The sequence below is a fragment of the Trichechus manatus genome, unplaced genomic scaffold, assembly GCF_000243295.1.
Source record: "Trichechus manatus latirostris isolate Lorelei unplaced genomic scaffold, TriManLat1.0 scaffold00150, whole genome shotgun sequence".
NCBI lineage: Eukaryota > Metazoa > Chordata > Mammalia > Sirenia > Trichechidae > Trichechus > Trichechus manatus.
The window spans coordinates 3713916-3738108 of record NW_004444086.1 but is presented as its reverse complement, the minus strand read 5'-3'; the positions used below and the strand labels follow the sequence as shown (position 1 = coordinate 3738108).

At 40.4% G+C, this 24193-nt stretch overlaps 1 protein-coding gene and 1 pseudogene across 1 annotated transcript in view; one reads left to right on the top strand and one right to left on the bottom strand.

Moving 5' to 3' along the window:
* Positions 1-1074: 1074 nt before the first annotated feature.
* On the bottom strand, positions 1075-2240 carry LOC101356334 (ubiquitin-conjugating enzyme E2 E3-like; annotated as a pseudogene).
* Positions 2241-10294: 8054 nt separating this feature from the next.
* Positions 10295-24193, top strand: part of AP1AR (adaptor related protein complex 1 associated regulatory protein) — a 47827-nt gene continuing 33928 nt past the window's right edge. Inside the window, exon 1 of the mRNA XM_004385908.2 lies at positions 10295-10733. Within this exon, the coding sequence (XP_004385965.1) occupies positions 10651-10733 (83 nt within the window). The 5' untranslated portion in view covers positions 10295-10650. The remainder of the gene's footprint in view (positions 10734-24193) is intronic.

Genomic DNA, 24193 nt, shown 5'->3' with positions numbered 1-24193 from the left:
GATTTTCTTTGCTTCTCCTACTTTCCTGTGCTGAGTTCCTTTTGTTTGTGGATTTTCTTTTCTTTCATTATTACAGATTTTGTGTCCACTAAGACTTTTTCTTCTTGTTTATTCTGATGAGTAGGTTTGTCAACTTTCTTTGTGGTTACCTTTTTACTTTTATCTTCCTCCTAAGTTTGAACCAGTTTTTTATTACTTGATATCACCTTGACTTCCTCTCCATTTGAAAGTTCTATACCTACATCATTTATTCCCCCTTTTATTGTTTTGATGTTGTCATCATTTATAGATTGACATCTGTTTCCCTGTTTTAAGACTTTTAGCTTTATTATTAAGAGTTCTTTACCTAGGTTGGTATCTGGCTGATGCTGTCCTGTGTCCTAGACTCCGGTTGTTGTCTGGTGTTGTTGGTTCTGTAGCCTAAGGACTCCCTTTAATATTTCTTGTAAGTTTGGTTTGGTTTTTACAAATTCCCTTAATTTCTATTATCTGGAAATGTCCTAATTTCACCATCATATTTGAGAAAGAGGTTTTTATTTACTGATTTTTAGCCTTCAGGAGCATGTTTGTTGTGTTTGAGATGATACATCAGGCACTCTCTGAGCTACAAAGCGTAAAAGGAAATCCTCTCATTACAAACTGACGAAGATAAAAGGTAAAACATTTTCAGCATGTACCATGTACTCAGAAATAGGTCTGGATTTAATACAAATGACAGAATTCCTAGTCATCTATAGCTACTTTTATAACTTCATGCCAGTAATGAATTAGGCTAAAATTTGTATTTGGTAGACTTCAGGACCAGTATCCCTAGTACATCACAAAATACATTTTGATATCCCAAAGAAGCAAGACTTGCAAGTAGGCATTTAAACATAACTAATGTACAGCTACAAAGTTCTACTCTTGATAGCATTTACCTTTTCAGGGAGTCTACCAGCCTCAAAGGATAAAAACAGAGAATAGGATCAGTACAACATATACACAGAAGTCTGTATTGTAAAGACTATAAAGATTTGCAGCACAGTGAGAAGATGCCTTCTGCTCCTTTACACTGCATACAAATTATGTGAATTATGTTGCGTATCTCTTCGTCCACTGTCTGGCTATCCTGTTATGTTCTTCTCTGTTGGTCAAATACTGAGTGGCTACGCTTCCAACCAGAGGATCCACAGGTTTGCAGTCTGTCAAAATGGAACAAATAGACAGAAAACCCTTTGAAATAGTCAAAGCAGGACTCCACTGATTTTTAAGAATGTCCAAACAGATGACTTTCTGATTGTTGACATCGCAGTGACAGATTCTGGTGTGGAAAGTAAACTTGGGTGGCTTAAATGGATAATCTGATGAAAATGTGATTTCCAGAAAAAACATACCTTCATGTATAGAACCTGGTGGACCAAGATAGTTGATGTCCATTCCTAAATGTGTCCATTCCTAAATGTTATCTCCTTTAGGCTCTGCCATGGATTATGTCCCCCCTAAAATGTGTGTATTAATTTGACTGAGCCATGATTCCTGGTATTGTGTGGTTGTCTTCCATTTTGTGATTGTAATTTTACGTTAAAGAGGATTAGGGTGGGATTGTAACACCACTTTTACCCAGGTTATATCCCTGATCCAATGTAAAGGGAGTCTCCCTGGGGTGTGGCCTGTACCACCTTTTATCTTACAAGAGATAAAAGGAAAGGGAAGCAAGCAGAGAGTTGGGGACCTCATACCACCAAGAAAGCAGTGCTAGGAGCAGAATGTATCCATTGGACCCAAGGTTCTTGTGCAGAGAAGCTCCTAGTCCAGGGGAAGATTGATGACAAGGACATTCCCCCAGAGGCAACAGAGAGAAGAAAGCCTTCCCCTGGAGCTGATGCCCTGAATTTGGACTTGTAGCCTAGTAGACTGTGAGAAAATAAATTTCTCTCTGTTAAAGCCATCCACTTGTGGTATTTCTGTTATAGCAGCAGATGACTAAGACAGGCCTGCACTGCAGTTAGGAGGAGAATCAAGGGTTATTTCAGCTAGCTCTTTCTGAATTCTTTTAGCACTAGTGGATAACTTAGCAGTAGTTTTGTTAGAGTGTTTCGTGTTTTTCTTCTGCTGGGTGGCAGAAGGTTTTCCTTCTTGTTATTCAGGCTCTGGAGCAGCTGGATCTCTCTGGTCTGCATCTGAACTACCACTGCTAGTGATGGGGCTGTCATCATTGGACCTTTGCCTATCACTGGACATCTTGTTGAAGTTATTTCTTGGAAAATTTGGCTGCCCACCCCGCCCACTCACAAGCCACTATGGTATGGGGGAGGGAGAGAGAAAAAAAACCCTTCCTTAAGGAAATGGAGGCAGCTGGGGGGAGGAGAAGGGAAAAAACAAAGCCAAGGAGGCTCTGACCAGGGAGTGTGGGACACTGAAAGTCAGAAGGGGCTGTGCAGTGCTAGGCTGTGGCCAGATGGTGCCACCCAGTGTCTTTGGGAAAAAAAGAGGTGGTTGGTGCTCAGCCGGGCAAGGGTGCACGTTCCTAGTGAGGCAGAGGGGATGTGGGAGATCCCCTCGTGGTTTGGCATCCTGCTGCTCAGCTCTTGAGAGTTTTGCAAGATATATTATTCTTGATTAGCAGGTTTTTTCTTTCAAGGATTTATATACATCATTCCACTGCCTTCTTGCCTGCATAGTTTCTGCTGAATAATCAGAGTTTAGTCTTATTTTTACTCCTTTGTAAGTGACTTTTTTTTTTTCTTGAGCTGCTCTCAGGATTATTTTTTTGTTTTTGGCAAGTGTGATTATGATATGTCTTGGTGACTTTCTCTTGGGGTCTATCCTATAGGGGGTTTGTTAATCTTCTTAGATGGTCAGCTTTTCATCTTTCATGATATCTGGGAAGTTTTCTGTCAGTAAATCTTCAACAATTTTCTTTGTATTTTCCATTTTCTCCCCCTGTTCTGGAACTCCAACCACACACAAATTTTTGCTTGTGTCCCATATAATTCTTAGGTTTTCTTCATTCTTTTCTCTAATTTTTTCTGAAAGTGGCATTCATGGATTTGTCTTCAATCTCACTGATTCTTCTTCCATTGTTTCAAATTTGCTCCTAAAACAGTGTATTGAGTTGTCCATTTCTGAAATTTGGTTGTTTATCTTTTGGATTTCTAGTTGCTGTTTCTTCATGATTTCTAATGATTTATTTTGACATTTTGTTCTTGTATTATTTTCCTGAATTATTCTATTGCTTTGTCTGTTTTCCTTGATTTTGGCTATGTTTTCTTTGGTTTTGTCTGTGTTTTCCATGATTTTGTCTATTTTTTTCCTTGTTTTTTGTCTGTGTTTTCCTTAATCTCTTTGCTAATTCCTCAGAGAGGCCGAAATATTAGTCTCTTGAATTCCATATCAGGTAGTTCCACTGCCTCTTCTTCTGCTGGATACTCATCTGATTCTTTATTTTGGTCACTTGCTGGAGCCATCTTGTCCTGCTTTTTTATATGTTTTGATAGTGTCTGCTGTCTTGGAGACATTAAGGTATTATTTTCCTTATTTATTGATTTATGTTTGTTTCATCCTGCTTTTTCATTTTGTTTTGTTTTGATATGTCAGAGTGGGCAGGCCAAGCATGCTTTGTTGCTTGCTCATCTGTGTGCAGGATAGCTCTCACCACCTTGTCCAGGTGGGCAGGACAGCACCAGGCAGGGCAAGTCCCCTTTGCTGTACACTGGTTTGGTGAGGTGGCTGAAGGTGGACTTGGTGGGTGCTATCTGCTTCCTGATGTTGGTCCATCCGTGTGGGAGTGTTCACAGCCCCTCACCAGTTGGGCAAGAGTGCCAGATGGGAGGTGGTACAGGCTGGCTTCTCACCGTTCAGCAGCCGATCGAGTAGCCTGGGGTAGTGGTGGGCCGGTGCACTGGTGGTGCTTTATCCATGGCAGCATGGTGGGGGCAGGTAGGCAGGGGGGGAGGTTGTGTACAGGGCTAGGTGGGAGGTAGAAAGAAAATAAAGGAGAAAAAAGAAATGTTGGCATGACAGGGGCCAGTGAGTGGGGGCAGGGTGGACCCAGGGGCAAGTGGGAAGGAAGGGGAGGTGATGTACTGGGATAGGTGGGAAGGAGAAAGAAAGAAAAAAAAAAAAAGGCAGCATGGTGGGGGCTGGTGGGTGGAGGCAGGGTGGACCCAGGGCAGCGGCAGGCTGGTATGCTGGTGGTTCTCTAGCCACAGCAGTGCGGCAGGGGCCAGCAGGAAGGTGCAGAGGCAGCATACGGAGCTACGTGGGAGGGAGAAAGAAAAAAAGAGAAAAATAAATAAATAAAAATAAATTAAAAAACTAGTGGTGCAGTGGGAGCCAATGAGTGGGGGTGGGGTTGACCTGAGGTCCAGTGGGAAGGGGAAGGTGATGTACAGGGCTGGGTGGGAGGGAGAAAGAAAAAGAAGAGAAAGGAAAAAACGGAAAAAAAAAAAAATGGTGGTACAACGGGTGCCAACGAGTAGGGGTGGGGCTGACACAGGGCGGCAGCAGGCTGGTGGCTCTCTAGCTGTGGCAGAGGTTCAGCAAGTAGGGGGGAAGGTGGCGTACTGGGCTAGGTGGGAGGGAGAAGGCAAAGGAAGAAAAGGAAAAAAAAGAAAAATTGGCGCAGTGAGAGCCAGCAGATGGGGGTGGGGCGGACCTGGGGCAGAGGCAGACCGGTGGCTCTCTAGCTGCAGTGATGCAGAAGGGAAGGGGGGGGTGGCGAGGTGGCATACAGGGCTAAGTGGGAGGGAAAAAGAAAAGGAAGAAATAAGGGGAAAAAAAAAAAACAGCTCTATTGTGGACCCCAGTGGTGAAGGCTGCTGTAATGCGGGGCGGGGGGTGGGGGGTGGGTGTAGCTCTTGCTTTTACTCACCAGAAGCGTAAGGGGTGAGAAAGTGTATTTCTCTGATTACTGTGTGCTCTGTCTCCTGTTGATAGCTCCGTGAAGTTGCTTTCCCTTACTCCCTGTCCGGGGTTGTTTCTGGCTGTGTTCCAAGATGGTGATACTATGCAATGTTAATTGGAAGGGAACCTCCACTCCATCTCTCTCCTCCTTCTGTGTTTTCCAACAGCTTCTTCTTCCATTTGGTGTTTGAGCTAGTTCTTTATCCCTTCATTTGATGCTTAGGGTTCCAAGATTGACGTTTGTATCTGTTTTACTTAGCTTTTCGGGTCTTTGCTGTAGAGGGACAGCATGGCACCATCTGTCTAGGGCACCATGTTGGTTCCATCCTGTCACTGTTAATATATTAATATTTTCCTTCCAGCCTTTATTCCCCCTAGGAATATATGTAAGAAAGAATGTTTATATGTATTATATATGCATGTTTTGTTTTAAACGTGATTTGGAATATATATCTATACAGGTAGTTCCTAACTTACGACAGGGTTCTTTTCCAATGACTCCGTTGTAAGTTGATTCTGAGGTAAGTTGAATACATTTTTTTTTAGTTTTCATTATTACTGCCTTTTATTATCAGTATGTTCATGAATCTGATCTTTGAACATGTGCAAGTGAACATCTAAGAATGATAACAGCAAATTATGAGTTGCAACATTGTATGTATATTACTAATAAGATGTACAAAAAAAAAGGTAGTAAATGGGTTTTGTCGTAACTCGAGGGACTAAGTTGGGGACTACCTATAAAATTTTCTATGCTGATTATTTCACTCCACGTTACTCAGAATTTTTTTCCATGTTATTAAAATTTTTTCAAAAAACATTTCTGATGGCTACTTAATATTGTAAGAATCTACCGGAGTTTATTTAACAATCCTCCAATACTGAGCATTTGTTTCTTATTCTTGCTAGGTATTTACAAATTATTTTTCAGAATAAGTTTCACTATTCTCACCAGTTTAGAAGAGTATCATTTCACTGTACCCTTGCAAACAATGAATGTTTCATTTGTAAATCTTTATCAACCTGATAAGTGAAAGATGACTTCTCACTGTGTTTTAATTTGCATTGTTTTAATTAGTGAAGATGATTTTTTTCTTATTGATCATTTGTATTCATTCTGAAGATCACTCATATCCTTCTCCTGATAAACCAGATTTACTTCTAATAAAGGTGTACAAGAATGCTGTCATGGTTTGAATTATGTCCCCCCAAAAATGTGTGTATCAATTTGGCTGGGCCATGATTCCCAGAATTGTGTGGTTGGCCTCCATTTTGTGATTGTAATTTTATGTTAAAGAGGATTAGGGTGGGATACACTGCCCTTACCCAGGTCACATCCCTGATCCAATGTAAAGGGAGTTTCCCTAGGGTGTGGCCTGCACCACCTTTTACGTTACAAGAGATAAAAGGAAAGGGAAGCAAGCAGTGAGACAGGGGAACCTCATACCATCAAGAAAGCAGTGCCGGGAGCAAAGCGCATCCTCTGGACGGGGGTCTCTGCACAGAGAAGCTCCTAGTCCAAGGGAACACCGAAGAAAAGAAGGCCAACGGGGAGAAAAAGCCTTCCCCTGGAGCTGACGCCCTGAATTTGGACTTTTAGCCTACTTTGACTGTGAGGAAATAAACTTCTCTTTGTTAAAACCATCCACTTGTGGTATTTCTGGTATAGCAGCACTAGAAGACTAAGACAAATGCCTATGGGAAGAGGTATCCTATCAAGCTGTGCAGTTGCTTTCTTTTTTTTTTTAATTTAACCTTTTATTTTGAGATAATTGTAGTGTCACATGCAGCTGTAAGAAATGATACAGAAGGATCACTTGTACGCTTTGCCCAGTTTCCCCCAATGGTAACATCTTGCAAAACTACAGTATAATATCACAACCAGGATATTGACATTGATACAGCAGAGATATAGAACATTTCCATCACCACAAGAATCCACCCATACACTCCCTGACCCCTGGCAACCATTAATCTGTTCTCCATTTCTAAAATTTTCATTTTTCAAGAATGTTATATAAATAGAATTACACAGTATGTAAGCTTTTGGTATTGGCATTTTCAATAAGCATAATTCCCTGCAGATTTATTCACATTGTTGCACAGGTCAATAGTTTGTTTGTTTTTACTGCTGACTAGTGTTCCATAGTGTTCAATATGTCACATCTATTCTTGAGATGGTCTCTAAATTCAGGTGGGATATACTAACAGTCGTACTTTGGCTCTCTATTGACCAAAGACCAGACAAGTTGTGGGATGACATCAAGGACATCAGATGTGAAGAGAGCAAAAAGTCATTAAAAAGACAGGAAAGAAAGAAAAGACCAAAATGGATGTCAGAAGAGACTCTGAAACTTGCTCTTGAATGTAGAGTAGCTAAAGCGAACTGAAGAAATGATCCCATAAAAGAGCTGAACAAAGATTTCAAAGGGTAGCTCGAGAAGATAAAGTAACTATAATGATGTGTACAGACACCTGGAGTTACAAAACCAAAGGGCAGAACACGCTCAGCATTTCTCAAGCTGAAAGAACTGAAGAAAACATTCAAGCCTCGAGTTGTAATACTGAAGTATTCTATGGTCAAAGAACTAAACGACAGAGGAAGCTTCAAAAGAAGATGGTAGAAATACAGAATCACTGTACAAAAAAAAATTGGTCGACAATCAACCACTTCAGGAGGTAGCACATGATCAAGAACTGATGGTACTGAAGGAAAAAGTCCACGTTGCAATGAGGGCAGTGGCGAGAAACAAGTCTCCAGGAAATGACAGAATATCAACTGAGATTGTACTACAAACAGATGCAACGATGGAAGTGTTCACTTGTCTATGCCAAGAAATTTGGAAGACAGCTACCTGGCCAACCAACTGGAAGAGATCCATATTTATGCCCATTCCAAAGAAAGGTGATCAAACAGAATGCGGAAATTATTGAACAATATCATTAATACTACATACAAGTAAAATTTTGCTGAAGATCATTCAAAAGCAGTTACAGCAATACATTGACAGGGAACTGCCAGAAAGTCAAGTCAGATTCAGACGAGGACATGGAACGAGGGATATCATTGCTGACATCAGATGGGTCTTGGCTGAAAGTAGAGAATACCAGGAAGATGTTTAGCTGTGATTTATTGACTATACAAAAGCATTCAACTGCGTGGATCATAACATATTATGGATAATATTGCCAAGAATGGGAATTCCATAACACTTAATTGTGCTCATGCAGAACCTGTACATAGACCAAGAGGCATTCGTTCGTACAGAACAAAGGGATACTGCATGGTTTAAAATCAGGAAAGGTGTGCATCAGGGTTTTATCCTTTCACCATACTTATTCAATCTGTATGCTGAGCAAATAATTCAAGAAGCCAGACTATATGAAGAAGAATGGGGCATCGGGATGGAAGGAAGACTCGTTAACAACCTGTAATATGCCGATGACACAACCTTGCTTGCTGAAAGTGAAGAGGACTTGAAGCACTTGCTGATGAAGATCAAAGACTACAGACTTCAGTATGGCTTACATCTCAACATAAAGAAAACAAAAATCCTCACAACTGGATCAATAAGCAGCATCATCATAAACGGAGAAAACATTGAAACTGTCAAGGATTTCATTTTACTTGGATCCACAATCAACGCTCATGGAAGCAGCAGTCAAGATATCAAACAACACATTGCATCGGGCAAATCTGCTGCAAATAAGACCCCTTTAAAGTGTTAAAAAGCAAAGATATCACTTTGAGGCCTAAGGTGTGCCTGACCCAAGCCATGTATTTTCAATTGTCTCATATGCATTAGAAAGCTGGACAATCAATAAGGAAGACAGAAGAATTGATGCCTTTGAATTATGGTGTTGGCGAAGAATAGTGAATATACCACGGACTGCCAGAAGAAGGAACAAATCTATCTTGCAAGAAGTACAGCCAGAATGCTTTTTTAGAATCAAGGATGGTGAAACTTCATTTCAAGTACTTTGGACATGTTATCAGGGGGACCAGTCCCTGGAGAAGGACATCATGCTTGTAAAGCAGAGGGCCAGCGAAACAGAGGAAGACCCCCCAGATGGATTGACACAGTGGCTGCAACAATGGGCTCAAACACAGCAACAGTTGTGAGGATGGCGCAGGATCGGGCAATATTTCATTCTGTTGTACATAGGGTCGGTATGAGTTGGAACCGATCAATGGCACCTAACACCACCAGTATTCCATAGGACAATGTACCAGTTTATTTAAACATTTATCGTTGAATTTTAAATACTATACCATGGGTATGTTTGCCTGACTTCAGGGGCTGAAAGGGGGAAAGAAAATAGTCACTATTCAAGAAAAGTTATTCAATCATTTCACCAGCATTCACTGATAACCAACTATCGATCAAACATTCCCCTATTCACTTGATTACAGAAACATCTAAGACTCAAATAAGGTCAAAATTAGTTAAAGGACAGTGTGTGCCAAGACTGGAACACAGGTCCGTCTAGATTTCAGGAAGCAAGAAAATGAGTAGTTCAAAGAACATTTTTTCAGTAATAACAATTTCCTAAAATGTAACAATTTAGCTAAGTTTCATTTCAAACAGACCAAATATCGACGTGTCTGGTTAGTAAATGACATCATCCTATATAGTGAATTAGGCTTTTTCTAAGCCAACCCCTATATCTGATTTTAAGGACGCATCGAAGTACTGTTCTTTTCCCATCTACGATAGTTTTGGGCAACATGCTTGAATTGGCAAGGCTGGTGTCCCTGAAAAACCACAGCTCTCCTATTTCCTCTGGACGGCAACTGCCACCGAAACTATTTGAAGATTTAAATCCAAATAAAATGAGGTCAGTAGGGCGCAACTAATAAGCTTCCCTGCAGTGTTAACAGTAAGGAGAGTGCGACGCAAACCAGAAACCGGAAGAAAAAAAATTCTTGGTGCGTTCCAAGTAGCTTTAATCAGTCCCCAGATTCTATTTCCCACTTATGGTGCAGAATTAACAAGAACTAAGCACACAATGCACAGAGAATTGCTCCTTCACACCGGATGATTCCTGGACTGAGGCTCTAGGTAAGCCACTCACAAGGCTTTGGTACAAAGTTTGAACGCCGAGCCTTGACTGTGCGCCAGCGGGCGCGCTGGGGGCGGGCAGGCAGGAGACTAAAAAGAAAACAAAACTTCCTCCGTAGGTCAAGGTTCAACAAAACAAACATCCACACCAGCGAACTCGCACTGTTCCGAGGCTGTAGCTGCTGAATCCCGCACCTGGCGGACATGACGTCAGGACAAGGCGCTGGAGGAGGCGTGGCCGCCGAAGGAACGCACCTATCCAGCGGGGGAGAGGCCGGGGGTGTGGCTGGTGGGGGGAGGGGGTGCGCAGGCGCGTGGCTGGGCACGCGGAGGGCGGGGCCTGGGTACGCGACTCGCGGGGACTAGCCTTTTTCGAGGGCAGGAGAGGGTCACTCCCCTTTAGCCGGGGCCAAGGCTAGCGAGGGGCCATGCGGGCCGCGAGGGAGTCCCGACCCCGCAGCCTGGCGCTCCTCCTTGGCGCGGCGGAGGCCCCTCGGCGGCTGCTGGAGTAAGCGCTGCCTTTGTTCGGAACGCCTTGTCCCTCCCTTCGCCCCAGCCCCTCACGTCGCCGCGCTCCGGCCGGTCCGCCCTCGGCCTCGGATCCCTACTTCGGCTCGTGCCGCGCGGATGCGGCTGCCAGGCCTGGGTTGGGGCTTTGCGCGGGAGGAGAAGAGGAGCGGCGGCGCCTGGGAGGCATGCGATGGGGAACTGCTGCTGGACGCAGTGCTTCGGCCTCCTCCGCAGGGAAGCGGGGCGGCTGCAGCGCGTAGGAGGCGGCGGAGGGTAAGCCCGCGGGGGAGGGACCCGGAACGACTGGCTGCTATTCAGCCCCTAACACCGCCCGGGACCACTTGGAGAGGCGGAGAACTCTGCTACTCTCGCAGTTTAACACGCCTGTGGTCGTGGTGGAGGCCCTGGTCGCCAAGGGCCGACGCGGGTTTCCCTGGGAAAGAGCTGGAGGAGGGGGCGGGTGTCACTGATGCTTTCAGCATGACTCCTGTGGAGTGCGCTGTCACGCGGGGAAGGTGTCACGGGGGGCATCATCTCGAGGACGCATGGAGGCTCCCTCACGCGAATTGGCAGTAGAACGGGCTCCATAGCCCTCCGGACACACCCTACGTTGGGCTTGCATTTAATGCTAAAGGTAGTTTGTGTTTGGTGCTCTCTGGCGCTAATAGAGCAGGTGGCGATCTGTCTCCAAAGTTGATGCTTTAGATGGATTGTTAGTAGAAGTCATTTGGATGCTAGAGTAAATAAGGTTCCAGACACTTACTAATTTTTTGATAGGTATAAAGACATGCCGAATTGCTGGGCTTCCTATGGGTATTCAGATTCTTAGTGCTGATAACAGGAGGGGCAGTGTATTGTACTTTTTTCATACTTATTTGCATTTTCTAGAGAAGTGTCAATGCCCTGATTGCTGCCCACGAGCTCTATGACATTAGGTAAATTACACCCCTTCTGTACCTCACTTTTCATGAGTAAAACAGAGATGCTCTTGGATTTTTCTACTTACATTATCTACAGAATAATAGAATTTCAGAATTATTCCATTTTGTGCTTTTTATTTCAAAGGGTTGAAAAAAAATTAAAACAAGTTCCTTTGGAGTTAGCTTTGTTGTCTTTAAATATTTCCCAGGAATTCAAACTAGGATTGAAAATTGGAACTAAGCCTACTTTGTGTAAGATATAAGAGTGTTTTGCACTTTCTGGAACAGATTGCTTAGCTTTCAGGATCTGTCCCATTTAACCAACGTTATTAGGTAATAAGGTGTTGAACATAAGCAAACTGAAGCTAGATGATTTATAATTTGGATTTTTGGTAATGGAGACCTCATAAAATAATATGATTTCCTTGTTCATCAGTCATTGAGTGAGGTCTCCGTGTTACTGTTACGGTTTATGGTAAATTTCCCCAGAATGGAAGAGGCAGGACTTCTAGATTGTGTTCCTAGTTTAGTGTTTTGAATTCCCTGACTTTTGGGCTATTACTGTTACAGAGGGATGTGGCAGCTGATTCATCTTGTCAGCTAGAATCATCTAATTTACATTTTCTAATTTTTTTGTGTGGATGCAACCATATAATCATCAAGCTGCTTAAATAAACTTGCCTAAGGAATAGATGCCACAAAATCTTTGGCTTTATTATTATCTTATTTGTAGTTGTGTTGTAGAGTGTTAAAATTGCCAGAAATTTTAACCGTAAAAATAAGGTCCTATGCACTAAATAAGCAGGCAAAAATCATCTGTATTTGACTTTGGACCATATTATGTGGTGTCTGTGGGATTTCTGTTTTGTTCTTTCATGGTGATTTGACATACTGTGTTTTCCTTGGAGTATAGCGTTAAAATTAGATTCTACTGAGTACATGAATTTGACAGCATAGGGAGGTGATGGGGAAGAACAATGTAAGTGTTAATTGCCTGTAGATATGCCATAAAAACATAATAGTGGGATCCGTACTCTCTGCTTTTGGACAAAACTCTTTGAACAAGTTCTGCTGAGTCAATGAGAGTCTGTGGGTTGTCGACACTGTCTTCTAAAGCCATAGAATGGTGATATCAATTCTGTCCTTTTTAATCCATTAACACAGCTTTTGACAGTTTCCTTACTGAATCTTCTAGCTAACTTGTTGTTTTACATAATTTTAATATTATGTTTAAAAAAAAAACCCCAAACTCATTGCCATCGAGTCGATCGTGACTCATTATGTTAGCAGCTTCTAAAATAGTATGAATGCTCACCTAAGCATTGAGAGGGGACTGTAGTTAATTAGTAAAACTTTACCTCTCCTTTTAGTTGCTATTTTTTATCACCTGGTACTTTTGATTTTCTTTCAGGTATAGGTCGGGATAGTTAACTGGTAATTCATCTCAGGATGAAAACATTTAGGAGTAATCACAAAAACTTGATGTGGTTTGTATTTGTCATTCTAGTAATCTTAGGTAGAATAGCGCGTCCTCTTTCTGTCAGGCTGGACATCAAAGGGGTGCTTTATGATCCAGAGCCTGGTTTCTTAGCCTTGCAGATTTCACAGGTGTATGTCAAAGTCAGAGCACGCAAATTTTCACTGTGCAGTCTCAAAACCAGAATTATCAGTATTTTCGTGTATAAAATACTAGAGAATTCCAGAATTTTTTGTTTTCTAGAACATTGTCCACTAGTCAGTATAAGTGTTGAAGTATGTCGGAAACCTTACTACTAATAAAGTTATTTGGTGATTAAAATAACTTTTAAGATAAATATCGTTAAGGAATAAAATTTAGGCATTCTAGTGAGTCATCCTTCACTATGGAGTTTTACCTGACAGCACATTCTTGAGGGCTCCATCTGCTGGTCACTGCTCCTTTTTCTCTTGGTAGTACTAGAAATCTTTTGTATAGACTTTTATCATGTCCTTTTCTTATTTTTTTCTTTCTCAACTGAAGACCCAGTTGTGTTGTGTTGTATTTTAATTCCTTTATTTATTCTACCATATAATTCCATTTTTCCAGTTGCATTGTACTATTGTTTTATATAAAGGTATGATCTTGTTTTGTGTCCTTCTCGATATTTATCATTTGTTGGCCTTTTTGGCTCCAGCGGCAAAATTGTCTTTAGGCAATCATTTACAATGATTCTGTTCCCTTTCCTAGTAGCAATGATTTTAATAATAGCTGCCAGTATTCGATCACTTCCTATGTGCCAGGCAGTGTTCTGAGCACTTTACATTATCTCATTTATTCATCATCACAATCCTATACAGAAAATAACTACTATTACATACGTCATAGGTTGAAAACTGAAGCTTTGAAAGTTTAACTTTCCCGGGTTTAAAGAGCTGGGCTTCCAGTCCAAGTCTCTCTGAATTCAGAGTCCTTACCCTTAACCACTAAGAGCTGTTGGCTCTGTATTTTGTACATAATCATTTGATTGATATATCCTTGAGTGCATTAGCTTGTACTTTATTGCTAGAAGATCTTGTAAATATATGTCAACAACTTGGCTCTTTATTCTGTGTGGTAAGCTATTCTCCTCAGCCCCCTCCCCCCCCGAAACTATTCACTTGACCTTTGTGCTGTCAATTTTATCTTATATTCCTGTTCCTCTTCTGGCTATTCTTATTCTATCTGCCTATTAAATATGGAGTTTTCTTCTGTCTTTTCGTTATTTAGTTCCCTTCACATGTGTACCTATCCCTGAAGAAATTTCATCCATTCCTTTGATTTCAGTTGTCATCACTTCTAATTCTCACATCTTCTGCACAGACTTTTTAGTTTCAACACTGTATTTTCAGTTGCCTACTAAAAAGCTACATTTGGCTGTATCAAGGCTTCTCTAGTCAACCTATCTAAAATAGCACATTTTCTTATGCCACAGATTTTTTTCTTCCTCTGCTTCACGTATTCCCTACCTCCCTTAGCAGCATCAGTAATATTCTTCTAACCACAAACTTCATAGTTTCTGCCTCTCTCTGATCAGTTATTCAGTATCTCCTTAACAGATGCTAGACCTGCTGTCTTTCACATCACTTGGTCAGCGGCTTTCAGCCTGCTCTCCCTGTTCTGTCTCTCACACTTCAGTCCATTCTCCCTTGCTGTCACTGGAGTTAGGCTTTCTAAGACCCATACTGGATTATGCCTTTTCCTTGCTTGACGACTTGAATTTACGTTTTATTTCCTACAGCTAAATGGCTCAGCCTATTCTATGGCAGCATAATGAATTTCATAGCATTTCAAATATGCACCATAATGTACATTTGTATATCAGGATTACATGCAGTTCCCCATTTCAGTAACTGTAATCTCACTTTTTTATTCCTTCATTCAAAAAAATCATGACAGAATATAACTCAGTGACAATAACATTATTAAAAGGATAATATTAAATCTATTTCTAATTTCAAAAAATAAATCCATTTATAAATCTTAGTATTTTAACTATTTTTTTAATAAATGATTACTCTCCAACTGATAGTAGTATCAAGTTTAAACTCCTTACGAGATAATTGAACATTACTCTATTTTACCAACTGTCTTAGTCATCTAGTGCTGCTAGAACAGAAATACCACAAGTGGATGGCTTCAACAAACAGAAGTTTATTCTCTCACAGCCCAGTAGGCTAGAAGTCCAAATTCAGGGTGCCAGCTCAAGGGGAAGGCTTTCTCTGTTGGCGTCAATTCTGGAGGAGTGTCCTTGTCATCAATCTTGCCTTGGGCTAGGAGCTTCTCCACACAGGAACCTCAGGTCCAAAGGATGCCCTTTCTCCCAGCACTGCTTTCTTGGTGGTATGAGTTCCCCATGTCTCTCTGCTCGCTTCTCTCTTTTATATCCAAAAGAGATTGGCTTAAGACACAGTCTAATCTTGTAGATCTCATCAGCATAACTGCCGCTAATCCATCTCATTAACATCATAGTGATAGGATTTAGAACACATAGGAAGATCACAGATGACAAAATGACAATCACACAGTACTGGGAATCATGGCCCAGCCAAATTGATACACATATTTTTTGGGGGCACAATTCAGTCCATGACACCAATCTTATTCTCTGCCAGTCCTCTCACCACACTCCCAATATCCTGTATACCAGATGAACTGTACTTGTTCCTATTTTCCTAAAACACAATGTCTTTTACCCTTGTTTCTTTAAATATATTTATTTTGTTTTATTTATTTTGTTGTTGAAAATATACATAGCAAAACATATACCAATTCAGCAGTTTTTACATATACAGTTCAGTGACATTGATTACATTCTTCAAGTTGTGCAACCATTCTCACCCTTGTTTTCCGAATTGTCCCTCCCCTGTTAACTTAAACTCTCGGCTCGCTAAGGTTCCTGTCTAATCTTTTGAGTTGCCCTTGTCAATTTGATCCGCTATAGATAGTTCTTAAAAGAGCATACTGCTCAAGACCAACATTTTTTACTAACTAAGCTAAACTGTTGTTTGGTTTTAAGAAGACTTCAGGGGATATTTTTGGTTTATGGTTTAAAGATTATCTCAGAGCAATAGTTTCAGGGATTCATCCAGCCTCCATGGCTCCAGAAAGTCTGGAGTCCATGAGAATTTGAAATTTTGTACTATATTGTTCCCCTTTTGATCAGGATTCTTCTGTAGAATCTTTGATCAAAATGTTCAGTAATGACAGCCAGGCACCATCCAGTTCTTTGGTCTCATAGCAAAGGAGACAGTTCACGGAGGCAGTTAGCTACACATTCCAATTCCTCCTCCTATTCCTGAATCTCCTTCTTCCTCTGTTGCTGCAGGCGAATAGAGACTAATTGTTGTGCCTTGGATGGCTGCTTGCAAGCTTTTAACACCCCAGAACTATGCAGTGAACTAGGAGGTAGAACAGAAGCACCAAACATGTTATTAGGCCAATTAACTGGGATATTCCATGAAACCATGACTCTAAACCTCCAAACGAAGAAGCAAATCTCATGAAGTTTTTGGTTGTATATAAGTAGCCTCAGCAGCTACTCTTTTTTATTTATTTTTTGTCATTGTTGTAAATATATGTGTGATATTTCTTACCTAGAATGCCTCTTTTCCTATTTTTGATGAACTTTTGTTGTTGTTTATTAGCTAACCTCTAGTCGGCCCCCTCATGAAGACCTCATGTGTTACGTTACAGAGTGAAACTGCTCCATAGGGCTTTCTTGGCTGTAATCTTTATGGAAGCAGATTGCCAGGCCTTTCTTCTGTGGAGCCAATGGGTGAGTTCGAACCTCCAACCTTTTGGTTAGCAGCCAATCACAAACTGCTTAAACCGATTCTGACTCATAGTGACCCTACAGAACAGAGTAGAACAGCTTCATAGGGTTTCCGAGGAATGAGTGGTAGATTCGAACTGCTGACCTTTTGGTTAGCAGCCGAGCTCTTAACCACTGTGCTACCAGGGCTCCACAAACCGCTTGCACCATCCTTAAATATTACCTTCCTTATGAAACCTGCTCTAACGCCTTGAGACCATATTGTCTCCCTAAAGAAATAATTTCTGCAGGCTTTTTTATGGTCTGTATCAGACATAAGTCCACAAACTTTTTCTCTAAAGGACCAGATAATACATATTTTTGGCTTTGCAGGCCATACAGTGTCTGTCACAACTACTCATTTCTGCTGTTGTAGCACCAAGACAACCATAAACAATGTGTAAACCAGGAAATGTGGCTGTGTTCCAGTAAAACTTTATTTACAGAAACAGGTGGTGGGCCACATTTGGCCCAGAGACCATAGTTTCCTGACCCCTGTCATACCATGATAAATGTTGAGAGCTCCTCAAGGTCAGGGATTGTCATGGATTGAATTATGTCCCCCCAAAAATGTATGTATCAGTTTGGCTGGGCCATGATTCCTGGTATTGTGTGGTTGTCCTCTATTTTGTGATTGTAATTTTATATTAAAGAGGATTAGGGTGGGATTGTAACATCCTTACTAAGGTCACATCCCTGATCCAATGTAAAGGGAGTTTCCTTGGGGTGTGGCCTGCACCACCTTTTATCTTACTAGAGATGAAAGGGAAGCAAGCAGAGAGTTGGGTACCTCATACCACCAAGAAAGCAGTGCCAGGAGCAGAGCATGCCCTTTGGACCTGAGGTTCCTGCACTGAGATGCTCCTAGTCCTGGGGAAGATTGATGAGAAGGACCTTCCTCCAGAGCTGACAGAGAGAGAAAGCCTTCCCCTGGAGCCAACACCCTGAATTTCAACTTGTAGCCTACTAGACTGTGAGAGAATAAATTTCTTTGTTAAAGCCATCCACTTGTGGTATTTTTGTTATAGCAGCACTAAATGACTAAGACAGGGACTCTTTTATCTTTGTATCTCTTCAGTCTCAGCATCTCATATTTGTTGAATGAATAGCCAAAAGAGTATTATTATGAACTTGTAAGATCTACAAAACAGTGTTTTCCCCATCTTCGTTTTTTTTGTCTCTTAAGATAATTCCTTAACTTTGGCAAAAAGACCACATACTCACCTACTTATACACATATTCTACCTATTTTATATTGACTTTTTCTTTTTTTAAAAAAGAGACCATGTAGATTACTGATAAAAATTTAAAAATATTTTTTCATGATGCATATTGCTAAAATAATCACCAGTGTCATGAAGAGACACTGCATGAAGAGATTCAGTTTGATTTTCCTGCATGTTTGTCAACATTGAAAAATATTAAAGTGTAAGATGTTTCTCCTGATATTTCAGAAGTTAGGAAGGAAAACAGTAGTGGACTAAAATGGATGTGGATTTTTGAACATTCTGTGTTATATATCTTAAATACTCTCCTGGGCTCTGTCCTGAACCTTGCTCTATCCTTCCTCAATATATTCTTCTTCCTTAATGTAGTACTTTCCCTGGATGATGTCATGAAAATGCATGGCTTTACCTACTACCTGTATACCCATGAGCTCTGTCTTCTCAGTCTTGGTTCCACAATGTCTGTCTATGGAGTATTCCCACTTATGTATGAAACATAACCTGAAATTCAGTTTGTAACATTGAACCCATCTTTGTTTTCTTCCCATAGCCCTTCTTTTTTTCTCCCCCCTACTCTTTTTATAAACCCCAACCATTACGACGACTTTGTTCCCTACCTTTGAGTGAGTGGTAAAACAATGTATAGTCACCTCAGTCTAAACCTGAGAATTATATTAGACTCTTCCCTTTCACTTACCCGCAAATCCAGGTTATCAAGTCCTGTGGGTTATACCTCTGAATGGCCTTTATATCTGTCCAGCCTCTACATTCTCTTTGCCTTAGTACAGACTCTTCTGTCTTCTGTATATGCAGCTCTACCCTGTTGACTGGACCCTTTTGAGCTTGTGCCTCTCTAATCTGATAAACAAAAAAAGAAACACAAAACTTTACTTACACTCTTACATCTCCCTCCAGCTAGTACCCTATCTCCAATTTTTGTCCTTTAACAGCCTGCTTAATAGAATTGTCTAGTCTTGTTATCTCCATTTCCTCAGTTCTCACTTTATCTTCAGGATAATCTAATGTCCACCATTCCTGCTCCTCTTCCCCATCAAAACAACAACAGCCAGTGGGCATCATTATTAATCCTCATTATACTTGATCTTTTATTGCCATTTGATGCTGTTGACTCCTCCTTTAACTTTGTGATTTCATACTGTCTCTGTTTTCCATCCATCTCTCTGGGTGCCTTTTCTCTATCCCCTATGCATGTTCATTTTCTTGTTGGTCATTAAATGTTGGAGTGCTTCAAAACTTTAAGAATGTATTAGTCTCTTCTCACACTCTGCTCTTATTAAGGAATGACATGCATAGAGGCACTAACTTTGATAATGCTCCCCATCATCTCTCATTTCTAGTCTATCCCCAAGGCCAGATGATTTTTTTTTTTTAACCTCCTAAATCGTTTTTTAATCCACACACTTCTCTCACTGCTGCCACCTTAGTGCAGTCTGTCATCATTGCTTGCCTGGATTTCCAACACCCTGTGTTAAAATAGCACTCTTCCTCTTTCCCTGTTCTCTGATACTATTTCGTTTTCTAACACTTATCACTCTAGGACTGAGACACTGACTATTTATTTGTTTATTGTCTTTTCCCCCTTAATAGAGTATAAATTCTATGAGATCGGGGACTTTGGTTTGTTTATTCCTATGTCTCAAGTACACCAACGGTGCTTGCCACATTGTAGTCACTCAAAAAATATTTGTAGACTACCAGCGCATCTGCCCACATTTATTCCTGACTTTTTTTTTTTTTAAACATCTATCCTTCATCCTGGAGTCAGTGTGATGTTAAATACAAATCCTTGACACAAACACAGCTTAAAATTTTTCAGAGGCTTGCTATTACTTTTAAGATAAAGACCAAAATCTTTCATGTAGCTTGCAAGGTCTTGAATTGTCTATTCTTTGCCTGCCTTTTTTGCTTCATCTTGTGTCAGACTCTTCCTCGAATCATTTCTTCCCATTTTACTTAGATAACTCCTGTTCACTCAGCTTTTAGATGTCAATTCAAGAATCATTTCCCACAGATCCTCTTCCCAGACCACCTCCTACCCTCCAGGGGATAAGTCCTCACACCATCATGGAACCATCTTCCTTTTCTTCTGAACACTTCCTCAGGTTATAATTATATCTGTAATAGTGTGATTATTTGATTAATGTCTGTTTTCTGCTTTCAGGATAAAAGAGGGAGCCCCCGCCTGTTTTTGCTTATCATTGAATATCTATTTCCTAGTTAAGTGCCTGGTCCCTAGTGGATATTCAGTAAATGCTTGTTGTCAGAATTAATGAGTGCAGTTTCTTAAATATTTCAATTTCTTTTCACTCCTCCTTTGCTTTGATGAGTCGGAATTGACTTGATGGCAACAGGTTTGGTTTGGGTGCTTTTGGTACCTGCTGCTCTCTGAAACACCCTTTTCTCCTGTTTGGAGCTTTGACTAATTCCTCCTTGGTTTGATTTTTGATGCCCCTCATCTGAATGTATCCCCATCACAGCATAGTGATTGTTAATTTATTTCTTTGTCTACCCTGTTAGACTGCGATCCTCTTGAGTGCATAGGTCAATTTTTATTCACCTTTGTATTTTAAATACTTAGCTATACATGCCATAGGGTATGCCTGTCATTCAGTTAACTCAAAACCAAAACCCATTGCCCTTGAGTTGATTCCAACTCATAGCGACCCTATAGGACAGAGCAGAACTGTTAACTCAGGTAAGTAAGAAAATTAGAACATTCAATGTCATAGATACATACCTGGCAAAAGTTGCCAAAAGAAAGGGTGGTCAGCAATTTCAGATGGAGCACACAGAGATTATAGAAGATGAGGAACTAAAAGACCTCTAAGGTCTCTTCCGTTATTTAAAAAAAAAAAAAGTTGTTGTTGAGTCTATTCCAATTCATGGTGACCCCATGTGTGTCAGAGTAGAACTATACTCCGTAGGGTTTTCAATGGCTGATTTTTCTGGTGTAGATTGCCAGGTCTTTCTTTTGATGAGCCTCTGGTGGACTCAAACTTTCAACTTTTGGTTAGCAGCCAAGTGCGTTAACTGTTTACACCCCTGAGGACACCAGTTATTAGTTTCCTCTAAATCAAACTCCTTTTAAAGGACATTGACCTTTTTTAAACCTGTGTTTTCTTTCTTTAACATGTTTAGTAGGAAGATTTGTCTCTTCTCTTTGAAGGTATAAGATTGATTTTCCGAACATCTGTTCTTTCTAAATTTGCCTTCATTAGGAAGGGGCTTATTAACAGTAAATATTATTACCCATTGCTATGAGTTGGAATGACTCGACAGCAATGGGTTTGGTTTTTGGTTTGATTACCATCTCTGTTGATACTGGTTTTATTTATTATTGCTATCTCTACCTTGGAAATCTATTGATGGATCATCCCTTGAGATTAGAATGGTTAAACTTCCATTAAAATACTTGATTCTAATTGAAAACTTTGTTTTCTTCATCTTCATTGTAATAGTTTTTGCCAGGATCTGATTGTAACCTTTCCAACCGTTTGCTCAGAAAAAAACCGAGTCTTAGGAAGCTTTTAATTTTTAATAGACTTTGGAACAATTTACCATGGTTCTTCATCATTTATTTATAGTGTCAAACAAGATATAAGCAAAGGTTCTCCTCTTTTATTTTAACATATTATATAGGAGACTATGAAGAAAAGGAATAGTAACAATGTAGAATTTGTGAGTTTTTTTCAGTTCTCTTTTACTTAATTCATTTTAGTATGAAATAATATTTACCCTGCTGTGCAAAAGAAAACATAGAAGCATAAAAAAACTGCATTCTTGGTCTATTTTTTATAATACTGCTGTTATTTTTATTTTATTTTTTTTATTGTACTTCAGGTGAAGGCTTACAGAACAAATAGTTTCTCATGAAACAGTAGTACACATACTGTTTTATGACATTGGTTAACAACCCCACAACATGTCAACCTCTAACTTCTCAAGCTTTTTTTTTTTTGATGAAAATACACATAGCCGGGCACCATCTAGCTGTACTGGACTCAGTCCGGTGGAGGCCTTGGTAGCTGTGGACAATTAGTCGTTTGGACTAATCTTTTCCTTGTATCCTGTTCAAGACTGCTGTTATTTTTAATAAAATATTACATCTTGATATTTACCTTTATAACACTGATAAATATGTATAATGAAACAAGAATCTCTCCTTTTGTACCATAGTACTCTCAAACTCTTCCACATTTCTTTATTTGCCACCATCATTCAGAGGGTGGTGCTTTAAGAACCTTCCACCGCCTCTCTTTTCTGCCTGTCTAATATTCTGTTCATATTTGAGTCCACTTTCACATCTTTAGTAGTAATAGAATGGGTACACAGAAACCTACTTTACTTGGAGACAGCTCTCGGGGACATAAGCATTATGTATAAATGTTTCATCAGGCAAAGCGAATTTTACAGTCTAGTTCCATAGATGACTTTGGGAAGTTGTAGACTGTTAAGAAAGAGAGAAAATGTACTTATATTTTTGTTAAGCCGATGTTTCTGGAGATTCTTTGTTTCAGCAGCTCAGCTTTCATTCTGATTAATACATATGAATATACATGCTCTTGAACAGAATGGTAGGTTGTTGCCCACATTATTTTTTAAACTGCTTCGCCAACACTCCCCAGGACATACAGTTGAATTCATGAAAGTTAAATTCACATGTGATGTGAATTTATTGATCATTTTCTTCACACTTCAGCTTTAGGTGATAACATCTGTGTTCCTAAGGAGCCCTGGTGGCTAAATGGTTAAGCACTTGGCTGCTAACCGAAAGATCATCAGTTTGAACCCACCAGTGGCTCCGTGGGAAAAAAGACCTGGCGATCTGTTCCTGTAAAAATTACAGCATAGGAAACCCTGTGGGGCAGTTTTACTCTGTCATATAGGGTTGCTGTGAACCGGAATCAACTCAACAGCACAGAACAACAAAAACACTGTGTTCCCGGAGGACCCTTCCAACTTCTCCCATCACATTGTCCCTTATCCTTTTCACTCCAGCATCATTCTTACGTCTGGATTTGCCACATTTATTTTTCTCTTGTATCTCCACTCTTGACTCCTGCTTCTTTCATACTACATCCCTGTTGGGATTCAGACACTCCTCCCCATCATCATTCATTTCCAGTCCGTTCACCAAACCAGATGATATTTATCTTTTAAGTATTTCTTTAATCCATCTACTTCTCTCAATGACTTCACCCTAGTCCAAGCTATCATTTCTTGCCTAGCTTCAAATTCAATCATGTACATTATTCATGCATTCATTAACTCTGTACATTTATCCCCACTAATTTCTCTAGTACTCACATGGTTCCTGGCACTTGCAGGAGCAAGTTGTTATATGGACCCAGGTTTACTCCTTTAGGATAAAGAATGGTGTTCACGTTGCCCTGTAGTCATTCTAAATCCAGCAAGCATTGATTATATTTGTTTTGCAGGTTAGTCTTTGATCTAGAGTAGTGATTCTAACTGTAGTATTCATTCAGAATCCTTATTTTCCTACACGTAACTCTGCTTCATTCATTCATTTCTACTTCTGTGTAGTGTTCCATTGTATGATAACAGTGATGAATCTGCGAAACATCTCACAACATGGATGAATCTGGAGGACATTTTGCTGAATGAAATAAGTCAATCACAAAAGGACAAATATTGTATAAGACCACTATTATAAAAACCTGAGAAAAGGTTTACACACAGAAAAAGGTAGTCTTTAATGGTTATGAGGGAGAGGAGTGGTGAAGAGAGCAAATCACTAACTAGATAGTAGACAAGTGTTAACTTTGGTGAAGGAAAAGACAACACACAATATAGGTGAAATCAGCACAAGTTGACCAAGGCAAAGCCATAGAAGCTTCCTAGGCACATCCAAACACCTTGAGGGACCAAGTTGCTGGGGACCATGGTCTCGGGACATCTAGGTCAATTGGCATGACATAGTTCATAAAGAAAATGTTCTACATCCTGCTTTGGTGAGTAGCATCTGGAATCTTAAAAGCTTGTCCAGAGTCAAGGATAATGAAGAAAACGAAAGACACAAGAAAAACATCAGTCTAAAGGACCAATGGACCACATGAACTGTCACAGCCTCCACTAGCCTGAGCCCAGAAGAACTAGACGGTGCCCAACTACCACCACTGATGGCTTTGACGAGGATCACGATAGAAGGTACCAGACAGAGCAGGAGAAAAATGTAGAACAAAATTCAAATTCACAAAGACCAGACTTACTGGTCTAACAAAGACTGGAGGAACCCC